Below are 13,034 nucleotides of genomic sequence, written 5' to 3' on the forward strand. Positions count from 1 at the left end.
AAAGCCCAATATAGGTATTGTGTGCTTGGCAAATTTGCATTTTGATAGCTTTATTGTTAGGCTTGCCTTTTTTAATTTTTTCAGCACAATGTTTAAGTGTTTTAGATGGTTTTTAAACGAACCCGAGCCGCATATGATGTTATTTATGTACACCTTGCAAAACTTATTAATTTTGTTTGTTAATACTGTTTTAGTGCTCTGATACATGAGGACACTCCTGTTTTTAATTTGAAATACAGTTTTTTATATACGTACGATTGACCCCATATATAAAACCTAAGAATTTTCTATTTTCTTTTTGCACTGAAATTTGATTGAAAAACACGAAAGATTAAATGTACTACTAATTTTTTTTAAAAAACTTTTGTAGTATTTCAAAAGACTGAGGGGGAATATTACTTATACCGTGTATTTGACCATTTAGTTTATGCATATTTAAACAAGTTTGTATATTTTTAGAGCTTTTTTTGGGATAATTACAAGGGGTGACGTATATTTAATACTTAGTTTTTTAATTATATCCCAAGCTAATATTTTTTTTACTTTTTTATTTATTTGCTTACTATATTTAAAACTGTGTGGGTAGAATTTTCCTTGAAATGGCTTGTGGTTTGTGAGCTCTATTTGGTGTTCATATTTCTTTAATAATTCCGGTTTATTATTAAAAACTTTTTGGTGTGACAATAGCAGTGTTTTTAACTGTTGTCTTTGGTTTGTAGTTAAATCTTTTGCCTGCATAACGTGTTTGCGAATTTATTCAGGGGTAGCCCTTGTGGAAACTTTGGACCGATTGATATTACTAGTAACAGAAGTTGCTAAGACATGAATACTTGATCCGGTGGGAGAAACATCACTTTTTAACTCGTTGAAACGCAACATTTTACTATTAACTACCCTCGGCCCTTGGCTGGGTAAAGACGTGTTATATAAACACAACTTATTATATTTATTGTACTCATGTGAAGAGACGGAGTTTATTATTATATTATTTTTTCTTTTTTTATATTTTGTGTATATTTCAACGGTAAATAGAAGTTAGCAACACTGTTTTTTCCCCTTTACATTTTAAATTATACTAGATTTAATTTTTTACTGTTATTTTGGTCCGTGTTGTTATAATGACTTTTTATGTTCCTTACGTTTGATATTAATGTTATGGGTTTTTTTCCCTTTAAGGTTTAGGGATTGATTTTTTTTTATATTTTTAAGGGGCAAGAATTTTGCTTTGTTTTGTATTTTTTTTAACACAAGGGTAAGTTTATTTAAAATATTTACCACTTTAGACATATTTTCCTGAACGAAAGGGACACTAACTACCTTTTTTTTATTCTTTTATTTTAACAGACCATGCTGATAATCCATTAAAGCCTAATACTTTTTAAAGAAACTCCCCCCCCCAAAAGAATGTTTTAACCAAAGATTGCACTACTAGCGCTACAACATTATTATTATTATTATTATTATTATTATTATTATTATTATTATTATTATTATTATTATTTGCTATTATAACTGACAAAGACGTTTGTGCAATTATGTTTGCAGCTTTTGTACTAAAAGCAGAAAGAATCTTTAAGGCACCGAGTTTTAAATGTGGTACATTAGGATCCTTTTTTAATATTTGTGATCTTAGGGTCTCACTTAAACAAGAAATGATGGCGCCCATGTTACAGAGAATTTTTACAGCTATTTTTTTCAGTTTCCCCTTCAATTTTTGGCAACAGTGAAACATTTTGTTGTCCGGGAATTTCCGCATTCTCGGTAATGAGTTTATTAAAAATTGAAGTTATTTGGTTTTTTGTGTTAAAACAAGTTTTTTAAAATTTTTTGGTATTAATTTTGTTTTTTGCTTTGATTCCTTTTTATTTAATATCACGGTTTGATTAATCCCCCCCCCCCCGGTATATTTTGCTGTTGCGATCTCGTTAGTTACGCTCTGTCGTGTTTTTCGGCGGTCCCGGATTGATTCCCGCAAATCTTGTCGAGGCATTTTTTTTTTCGCGTGATACGTTTTGGATTGCGATTATAGTTCCTATTTTCTTGTCTTTCATATTGTACATGATTGACCTCAGGGCCTCGACCATTATTTGAAAACCGATTTTGATTATTATTTTGATTATTAAGCTGCGACTGTTTTTTGCCCCTTTCTGACATTTCTTTCTTTATTCCTGCCATGCCCTGTCTGATAATTGTCCTTTCTACGCGGCTGCCTTTTGTAATTATTGTTTGCATTAGCGGAACGCGGAAAATTACAAGAAATTTTTGAGTTCATCCCATTCTTTCTGTTAGTTCTCTGATATTGTACGTGATTTATATGTCCTCTTTGCCGAGGCACATTGTTTGATTACTCCTTTCCCCCCATGAGTGGGAATTTCTTGCAATTTACGGAGTAGTCTTAGTAATTCACTTTTAGTTTGTGGTTGAGCACTTACCAATACCTGCCTTACATTATACGGCATTTGCCTACTGACCACTTTTATGTGTCCTGTCATTTAGCGGCCTTTTTAAGACACTATTCTTTTGTAAGATTTCCGTAAAATACTTCGTTAATTTTTTTTCGGAGTTAGGTTGGTACCGAGATGTCAATATTTCTGCTCGTAAATCGATTATTTTGTCATCCCCCAAATATTTTGATATAAATACTGCCTTGAATTCTTTTTGGTTTACTATTCTGTACCAAGAAGCTGCAGCATTACGTAATGAGTGTGCACTGACACTGACCATTTGTTCACGTGGTGTTTGCGTTAAATGCAGGTACGTTTTTCAGTCGTGAATGAAGCTAGAGGCTTGCGCTTCGTCTTCGTAACCATTAAATATAGGGAGTTTGAGGTTTCTATGTAAGAAAATACTCGCGCTGCTATTGACATATTGAAGGCGGTTACCAACCGTCTGTTATGTTGTTGTTATGGTTATTAAAATTTGAATTGTTCGCGCGTATGACTGGTAACACGTTCAAACTCCTGATTTTAGATCCTACGGAAGAACAATCTCTTTTCAAAGTTTTTACTTGCTTTCTTACGGAAGTAATTTGCGTGTTTAACGAATTTTACTCTTTCCTCATAGCACTTTTATTTTCGCAAACTATGGTGTCGAAACGTTCAATTAGTTCTTCTCGTAACGTTTCTGTTTGCCTACAACAAAACTCACGTAACTCGACCCCTTGAGTCTCTACTAATTCCTTCGATTCTATTATTTGTTTTATTATATACACTATTTATTTTACAATCTAGGTTTTGTACAGCGTCATCTAACTTTTTCTCCATACCTTGTCGAAAAATATTTGCTAAATCAAGTAAAGTTAATCCCTGGCCAACCGAATTTTCTAACGTAATGTTACTATTTTCCACACTACCACTAGCTTCGGACCTAAGACCACTACTTCCCTGCCTGATCCATGTTGTGTAGTTCATTCCTTCCTTCACAAACTAAATTGCTAGTTTCCTTAGCTGACCGTTTCTGAGTTTGCGGATTTTTTTAGGTTTACGCAACATTTTGTTCTAATCAAGTTCAACAAAATAAGCAAATAAAGCACTATCTCCTTCCAAGAGCAGAGAAAATGAAAAAAATGACAAAATCTAAATTCGTAAATCACTCATAAAACTTAAACAGCACTTAAATAATACTTAAATAGTAAGTACATCTGAGAAAATCAACTTTGTATCAATACCAGTTATTAAAAATCATGCTATTTATTTTATAAATTACGAGCAAAATCCTACACACGGGGTACTAGACGTTGAGAAGTGACTTTTGCTAAAGAAAAGGACCAACTTTGTACAATTTTATGTTAACAACTTAGGCCAACATGATTAAGAGGGAAAACTAGTAGCAAACACTCTGCACAGAAGCTCATAGGCCTCACGCCGGGCACCATGTGTATTAAAGTTAAAATATTGTTGAGACTTATTATAATATATTAATTACTTTTATTTTAGGGTTTTGTGGCCTTGGGCTTTTGTTGAGCCTTTGTTTGTTGTTAGCTTTTTATTTAAAGTTATTTGTACTATAACTTTTTATTTGTTTAAGAATAAATTTTGGTTAATGAAAACTTTATTGTTTACTTTAGCTACTTTAATAATTGAAATGAGAGAGAAAATAAAATTTATAAATATAAATACAGTTATTACAATGTTGAATAATAGTGTTATTTGTAGAATATCAGCTTTATGTTAATTGTAAAATTTTATATAACTCTTATTAAATGTACAGGTTGATTGAAAATATTTTATACTGCATTTAACACAAGAATATAAGTTGGCTTTTTTTAACACCAATAATTACATTGATTTTGCAAAACAAAAGAGAGGAAATTTTATTTTACTTAAATTATAGATGACTTTAAATTGAGGGTGTGTTATTTGGATTTTTAGTTTTATTGGGCACTGCACTTAAAATTTAGTTAATAAATTGTTTGCCACTTTACCTTCTTTTTGATTACTGTTTATTGAACATCTTTCTTTTCTGTTGCTGTTGTTTTGTTTTTTGGAAAGTTTTTAGACAGTTTACACTCCTTGAAAGTTTTTTGAGTTTCAAACGTTCACTTTGCTTATTGAGTTTATTACTACAGGCAATGTTGCACTTTTATAAAACGTTGATTAAAATATTATATTTAGTATTTGGTTTTTTATTACAGCCCAAAAATAGCGTACTCTTGCGGCCTTCTGCATTTTTACCACCAATTGCCCAACTAAAACTGTCTCCCAACGCTCAGGGCGCGAAGATGTCTTATTTGACGGGTTGTTTCCCCTAAATTGAAGTCTGGACTTCGCGGTTTGATGCTTTTAACCATTTAACTGTTCTTAACTTAACTAAAAAAACTGCATGTCCTTTTTCTGTCCTCTTCTTTTATTATTTTACATTAATTACTTATTTATTTTTTCTTTTTTATTTGTTTTTTACACACTTTGACAATATTTGACGTTTTGACACACCCCATGTTTAATTTAACCAATAATGTTTTTTTTTTATTTTGTTTTAGTAAGTTTTATTTGTTGTTTTATTGTTTTTTACCACCTTTTCTTTTCTTGGTTTCTCCTGTTTTTTAACAAAAACCTTTCCTTTTTTTTAAAGCTACCCTCTTTAGCCAGAGACACTCTGCTAAGGTTACTGTACTACCAATTTAGAATGATCCTCCAATAACAAATGTGAATGGTTTGCGAATTTTTTTTTTTTTAAATATAGATTTTAATATTTATTAAACTTGATTTACTAAATACTATATTTTTTGTGAGAATTTAATTTGATTTTTTAGAGGTTATTTGCTGGAATACGAATATTTATATTTTTATTGCAATTTTGGCTTCATATAATAATGGTGGAATTAATAAAGTTAAATAAAACTATATTTTTTATCACTGATAGTGTTAATAATAATAATATTTATTGGTTAAATAAAACAAAATTTACAACATATAAGTTATATGTAATGACAATTAAGGTATTCCAACAAGCTATTTATATTTACTTGATTTACAATTCTTTTTTATGATTTTGCAAAATACTAGTTACCGATAATAATAATAATAATAATAATGCTATTTTTTTAAATATTTTTACAGATTATGTACAGCTTTTAACTAGATTAGGGGAATGTTTTTTTGTGTAGCAGTAAATTGATAATGTTATTACTTATATAATTATACCTAATATATAGATTTCACATACATTAAAGGAGAGAGACAGACAAAGGGAAACCTTTTTTAAAAAATAGTGCTTTATTGATTTCTTTAGATTTGCATGTAAAATTTACTTAACTTTAATTATTGTTACGTATTACAGTAATATTAGTTAGCTAATTATTTTAGTTAAGAAAATTCTCCCACTTTTTCTTCCTGTGCATTTTTACACCCCTCCTTTTTACGTTTTTTCTTGTTTTGTGATGTTTTTTTGGGGTGGTTGCTTTTTGAAGACCTTTTTTTTCTTGCTGCAAACTGACTGCTTGGGGACTTTTTTTTTTTTTTTTTTTTTTTGTGGTAATGTCACGTGTCTCAATATATCTTGAAAGACGCCCGAGAGTTTTGAGAGAGTTTTTTAAAATGACTACACAATTTAGTTGTGTTACTTTTGTGTTATCATGCGGTTTGTGTCTTGCTTATGTGTTAAATAATTAAAATACTTTTTTAGCGTCATGCCAAGCCATTTTGGATCCCTTAGGTAGCCAATTTTGTGATTTTTTTAAAAGCAAAGTGTTGGATTTACAGCGTTGGGACATTTTTTTATTATGTGTTTAAGTTTTTATTATGTGTTGCCGAATTTCTACGCGTCTAATTTTAATAATTCGTTATACAGCTTATTATTTACGCTTGTCTCTTACTAAATAATGCCTCTCGCGGCAGTGTTACCTATTTCATTATTTACTTTTGGTAGCAAAGCTTTATTTATACATTAAAATTTCGCGTGCTTTATTTTATAAATTTGGCAACGTATTGATCTTTTTTTTTTTTTTTTTTTGTTTGTTTCCAGTTAGTTTAAACTGTGTAAATGTTAGCTAGTTTTGGGAAAAGGTTTCCACACTGTTTAAAACCGCATTCCCGTTTACTATAATTATGATTATTTTTTGAAGGTGTTTTGGTGACAACCTACAAGTAACAATTTAAAATAAATAAATGGTCTGTTTTATATCAGTCAGTGAATTGTCTATGTTAAAATTCCTCTCCAAGGTGGTAAAAACGCTATAGTTTAAAATTTCACGGAAGAAATTACGAAACTTAACAAAGTTGTTGACGCGCTTCTTTTTTCTCGTGTGTGGCCGTAAAATAATGAGGATTTTCTTCTTTTTTTTTTTTTAAAAAAAAGGAGAAAAGAATTGGATGTTTGCAGCCGTTTTGTTTATTTTTTTTAACCTCAATAAGTGGAATAAATTAATATATATAATTAAGCATATTACAAAGTCTGTAGCCATCTTAGTTAGAGTATGCGTCAGGAGCACTCGGAGCGCAGAATGTTCCGGTACTTTCGCCCGCCTACTAACTTGGGGCAGACTGATATGGAATAGAGTTCGAATTACATTGACGTGTACGAAGTATAAAATCGAATACTGGATATAAGAGTACTGATCATCACATTTGGTCCATGACAAGTTCCCGTAGATTTTAGACTCACTGGTATATATATATATATATATATATATATATATATATATATATATATATATATATATATATATATATATATATATATATATATATATATAAACTTAAATAGAAAAGTCTTGCGGTGGGTTGTCCTTACTGATATGAAATCAGAATCTTCCTTATTCATTGTTAGATAGTGAAATATATGGAAACAGAGACAACGCGAGATCGACGACGTCTCTGTTCCTTCCTTTTCTTATAACGGGATCGACAGGTCGGTTTCCTTTTCCTCTTCTTTGTTCTATCATTCCTTCTTCCGTGGTTCGATCCCAACTCACGCCAAGTGTGCTTTGTTGTGGACAAACACCGTAAGCGTGGGTTTCTCGGGGTTCTCCCGTTTCCTCGCACTTTCTTAATTCCACCATTTCACTCATCATCACTGTCTTCTTTAGCCTAGACGGCTTTTTCCTACTTCTTCCAAACGTTCTCGATTATCAAAAATTTTTAGCGAGCTACATTCATTCTCAGATTCAGAAGACTAATAAACAAGATAATGACTCATTCTAACCGTTATATATGTTATTCCACTGTTCCACATCACACATTTACTCTTCACAGACGCTGTCGTTCCATTGACACAGCCAATGGAGGTTATCGACAAACCAATAATGCATGTTTCCGAGTCATACGTTTCCATAATTAACAAATGCTGCTCCATCAGAAAACAAGATCGTCCTTGTTTCTTTCATCGATGTCTCGTGATATATTAAGAACTAGATGCGTGTAAAAACACCATTGATTTTGTTACTGCTTGTGCATTATCCATTGCATGATATTTTAAGACGACGACGACCACCACCACCACCACCTCCTCCTACCAATATTATTATTATTATTATTATTATTATTATTATTATTCACGGTACTCTGTTGGACTGTGGTTTGTTTTTAATTGGATACAATATCAGACTTCCTATACACTGACTTCCGTGAGAACAGCGCATTGATTTTATCTTCTTTTTCGAACCTATTCGCGGTGGAAGTTTTAGGAGAATTACGCGATATATACTGTAAATATGGATAATTGTTCTTTTTTGTTTTGTTTATTGTAAATGTAGTCATGATATCTTCACTTTCGCTTGTTTTTAAGAAGAAAAAAAAATTTCCTTTGCAGACGAATTCCGATCAATCAGATGTTCATAAACATGGTAATTGGAAGGTTACGATCAGATGATATCTATAATCAGATTTCCGCATATCCGTTTCCCGAACATCGCAGTACAGCACTAGCTAATCAAGCGGCCATGCTGTATGTGTGTCTTTTCTTTGCACCTAATATTTTACATAACCAGACTGCAAAAATGAGAGAAATTGTCGACAAGTATTTTCCAGATAACTGGGTGAGTATTTCTGGTGTTTCTTTCTTTCTTTATTATTCAGTTGATGTATGTGCTACTCGTGAAACTCTTTGGTATAATTGACATTTCTATTGTTGCCAACACGTTCTCCGGTTATTTTGATGACACAAAGCACGTATTAGCAATAATTGACATTATTCGACATCAGAAGTTCAATGCGGGCATTACCCACTATGAAGCAAACACATATTTATTCTATTTCCTTTGTTATCTTGAAGACACGTGGATGAGATAAAAATTTCCTATATAAATGTATGTCTTCTTTTTTCTTTCCTTTTTTTTTTAAGTTCTGTAAAAACTACATATTTCGAAAATCATGCAGACGTTTATTACTATTAATACTTTAGGTTTACTTTTACTTATTCTCACTGTGGTATCATTAGAGTACGCTAATTAAAAATTTACCTGCTATTGGCAGCAGAATGAGTTCTATTTCCTAGTTGCAGAGATAGGTTTCGTGCCCTATCTTCATCCTGCTTTGGATTGTCTGAAAACAGTGACAACAAGCAAATGCAGTTTGACCACTGAAAGATCGGAACCTTTTTCTGTTGTGAGAAATTTTCTCCATGCAATAAAACATCTCTGAGAACACAGTCATATGTATAGTTTGAGCAAATTGTAGCTGAATATTCTAAAGTTTTGTCAAATCTGTGTATATGTTACTTAAAGTGGTGTTTATTTTGTATAACTTGTTTCAGACTCTATATTACTCAATCGAAAGGAAAAGAAAAGAAAAAAATAAAAGTAGTCATAGTGGAATATCAGACTCCAGAGGAAGACCGAACTCGTTTGTCTGATGTTTGTCTCATCAGTTGAGAAAAGTTTACATGTCCAGGGTGGCGACAAACCCGAAACATGGGGAAAAATCAGTTAATTTGGAAGAATTGGATTTTTATGAACACTTAAAATGAAAATCCTAACATGATTTCATACGTGATTGAGTGTGTTTTTCAATTGCCAACCTCAAACGTAGAAACTGATTTATGTTTTTCACTAACGATGTGTAACAATCTTATGTTCTGCAGTTATGCGCATTATCTTTTGCTTTTCGTTTGTTCAGTTGAATATCATTTTGGTCAATGATACACAAAATGCAGTTGGAACAACGATAAAATTATAAATTCATTTTAGAAGCACGCGTAATTCCAACCTTTTTCCATTTTCGATCCAACTAATATCGATGATCGTTGTTTTCTGTCCTACATTAAGTCAAGGTAACTAACCATTTAAATGAAAGGATCTCGGAATACGTTTATTCGTATTTTAGCTGCTGTGTTTTCATTGTTATGTATTTTAATTCCCAATGAGTTTTATTTCGGATGTGGTTGTAAGTTAACGAAAACTGTTGATAAAGATGTCATCAGAGTATGCATTTGGTCAATACTCAGTGGATAGCAGTATTAATTTCATCAGACTCTTGGGCTTTAAATACGTAATACGTCCATTGATACCAAATAAAGTTTCTTCTTTGTCCTTATAATGCAACATTTATTAATTATTATACATTTATAGGTACATATTTAATCATTTTCCATCAATAGTTTTACATTTGTAATGATTTATTAAATGACAATGAGTCTCTTAAATTTATTTTTCGTTAGTATTGTTTATTCCCATTTTAAAATTATTCTGAAATAAAAAATGTTGTAACAGTTTGCGAACAATGAGTTCACATGAGTTCAAATGAAATTTAACTTCCTGTCTCTAATCATTTTTGAACCAAATTTTTGTATGCTCTTTCAATATCAATACGCTATGTTCAAAGTATTATAAAACCAAATTCTTTCAGACTGGATATATAAAAATAATTTGTAACTGGAATGCAACTTATGTGAGGTGAGGGCCTGCTAAAATACATAACAGGTTTTTTTTTTTTTTTTTTTTTTTTAAGCAACTCGCAATGAAATGAAAGAAAATGGAATGGCTAGAATTTGCTATTCAAATTATCGGAAAACAACACTAATTTGTTTCCAGGATACTGTGGAGGTAACTAACAAGGAACGAACATGAACGTGTCATTGGGACATCCGAATCAAACCTAGTCCATTCGATAAACATAACAAAGATATGTTCATGCACAAGAAATTAGGTGCCATAGACAATAGTCCTTAGGGCCCATTAACCCTGTTAGCATAAAGAAAATCGTAGACTCGCAGTGAAATAGGTATTGCATCTACACTGTTCATTCGAAAATCATGGCTTATAATTCATTCTTTTCAGCATGAACCAAGCCTTTCCAGAGGGGCTATGGATTAGGACCTATAACGAACTTGAACAGGGAAAATTGGAAGAATGTCCGGAAAATTCACTCCAGAAATCCCTTCCATCAACTTTGGACCCCTCTGGAGTGGCCCCGATGAAAAGCACACAATCCAAATACATCTCGAAAAATACTATAGGTGATAATAAATGTGTGTACCAAGTTTTGTATTGATAGTGTGAACTACCCTGAGGGTGTGTGCTACTTTTTGCAGATAGACCCAGTCAGGGCAGATATAAATTGTCAATAATATATGGGTGACTCCTTCTGATGCAAGGATATTTGTGTAAGCATGGGAGCCTGGGTGAGCACTGACAGATCAGTACTGAAAATTGTCGTGATAATGGCCTTCTGATTATCAATCCAAGGATCATTATCTCGTGGGTCCACAAGAGGAAGATAATTTAATGAGCTAACTTCGGTAGAGACTGAAAAATATATATATATAAACTTTGAGACATAAATTTCAATTTCTAATGGTTACATAATAAACCAGTTAATTTCCGTATGCAGATCTGACTAATAATCAAAATGCAACAAACACGCCCGATTTTAGATCTGCATCGGCCTTAGTTCTTGTGTTACCTGCCTTGTGAGAACGCAGCCACTTAATCATTAGTTACCATAATGATAACCTGTTCCCTGTAACCATGGAAACGAGTAAGTTAACCAACAGATCACAAAATATTCCAAGGCCTCTACCAATTATAGGACGCTGCACCGTCGCCGCAAGCCGCAGACCATCTGCAAAGAATTTATATACACAAAAATACATTAGGTATTTTAGTGTACTTACCACCATCCAGTTACAGTATCCTTGAAGTGGGAATTGAACTTGTAGAAAAATTGCAGCACAAACTTTCCATTGATAAACGATTTTATTTAATAATAAGAACTTTCACTTCAGACACACACTACACTAATAAGATGCTGGCTACGAGAAAAAAAAAAACAAAAAAAAAAAAAAAACAAATAGAATATATAACTCTTGTTAAGTTTTTCTTTCTTTCAAATGTTTATTGCAATATTTTATTTTACGTTGGCGCGCATTCTCTTCTAGCTGTCTTGAATCTTCTCCCACTCTCTTTCTTCATCTAAGAGAGGTCCTGAGTTCTGTATCCGGAGCTCTTCCTTGCTGCTGCTATTCTGTTGTAGTTGGTCTCTACTGATGTGCTGCTGGCAGTTTCATGTCACAGTAGTTGTACTAGTAAACTAGTTTGACCATAGGCAGGAGTTATTACCAAAGAGTTCTTAGGTAGTCTTCTTTCATGATCATTATATACGTTGAAGTGTCGCTGTTATCACTAACAAGTGAGAGCTTGTAATACGTAATGTAAATACCTCCACATTTAATTGTTTGATAATGGGCAATTACATTCTGACACTGTTTTGATCAATTCGCTAACACTGCTCAACCAGAAAAACCGACTGTGCCATGTTTGTACTTCTAATCACTTGCACATATTCACACACACTTTAACTTATAACAATTTATTCCTTACTAATAGAAAGAGTTTTTTGTCCATGAACTAAACAGTTCCCGCTTCCGTAGAAGGTAGAATAACTACTAGCACAACTTGTATGTTTTCCTAATGTTATTTTCCTGCCGACAAGAGTTGACGTAGAGACGACGTCAACCCTCCTTTGACAAGACCCAAAGTGACACACGACCTCCCAGCCTTCAGAGATAATACCCCCGTCGATAGGGACTATTTCCTGAAACTCTCTTGCTGGCTGTATGCTCGCTTATGGCCAACCGTCAATGGCGACCCATGTGAGTACTGTTTTGATAATTGAGGTCAGTGGAAAATTCATAATTACTGTTTATACAGTTTGGTGTTTCACTTTTTAAATATGATTAGCAGAAAGCTACAAGTTTCTACCATTCGAAGCATATAACACATTCTATATAGAATAACTTATTAACACATAATATTACAAAAAAAAAAAAAAAATGTATTCTGCTACTTTTGCTGACCTCCCCCCTTTCGTACACACCCCTTGATAGGTGTAGACACCTGTAGGTGAAAGTTTGCAACCCCTCGACTGTGTCAATGCAAACGAAGTATGTCAGCATTTTATAAAAAGAATTTTAAGAACATATTTATCAGATTGTTACATTGTAAATAAATACACAAACCTTTTCTTTACATATATAAAAACCTTTGGAGATGTGACATATAGTGTGACAACATACATAATCAGTGTTTGGGGGTTGTTTTAAGAATTTTTTTCCCGCTGTTTACCTGAGTACCAGACAGTAATGGCTTCTTAGCAGCCGGT

The 13,034-nt window shown here is 32.5% G+C and overlaps 1 protein-coding gene across 5 annotated transcripts in view; it reads left to right on the plus strand.

Annotated features, from left to right (window-relative positions):
• The window catches only part of Strump (WASH complex subunit strump), a 579,189-nt gene that overhangs the window by 197,208 nt on the left and 368,947 nt on the right, over positions 1-13,034 (plus strand). For all 5 annotated transcript variants that reach the window (XM_081746920.1, XM_081746918.1, XM_081746916.1 and 2 more), the window contains exon 6: positions 8,248-8,473. In XM_081746920.1, the coding sequence (XP_081603046.1) occupies positions 8,248-8,473 (226 nt within the window). The remainder of the gene's footprint in view (positions 1-8,247; positions 8,474-13,034) is intronic.

The sequence above is a fragment of the Thermobia domestica genome, chromosome 18 (assembly GCF_964235325.1).
Source record: "Thermobia domestica chromosome 18, izTheDome1.hap1.1, whole genome shotgun sequence".
Classification (NCBI taxonomy): Eukaryota; Metazoa; Arthropoda; class Insecta; order Zygentoma; family Lepismatidae; genus Thermobia; species Thermobia domestica.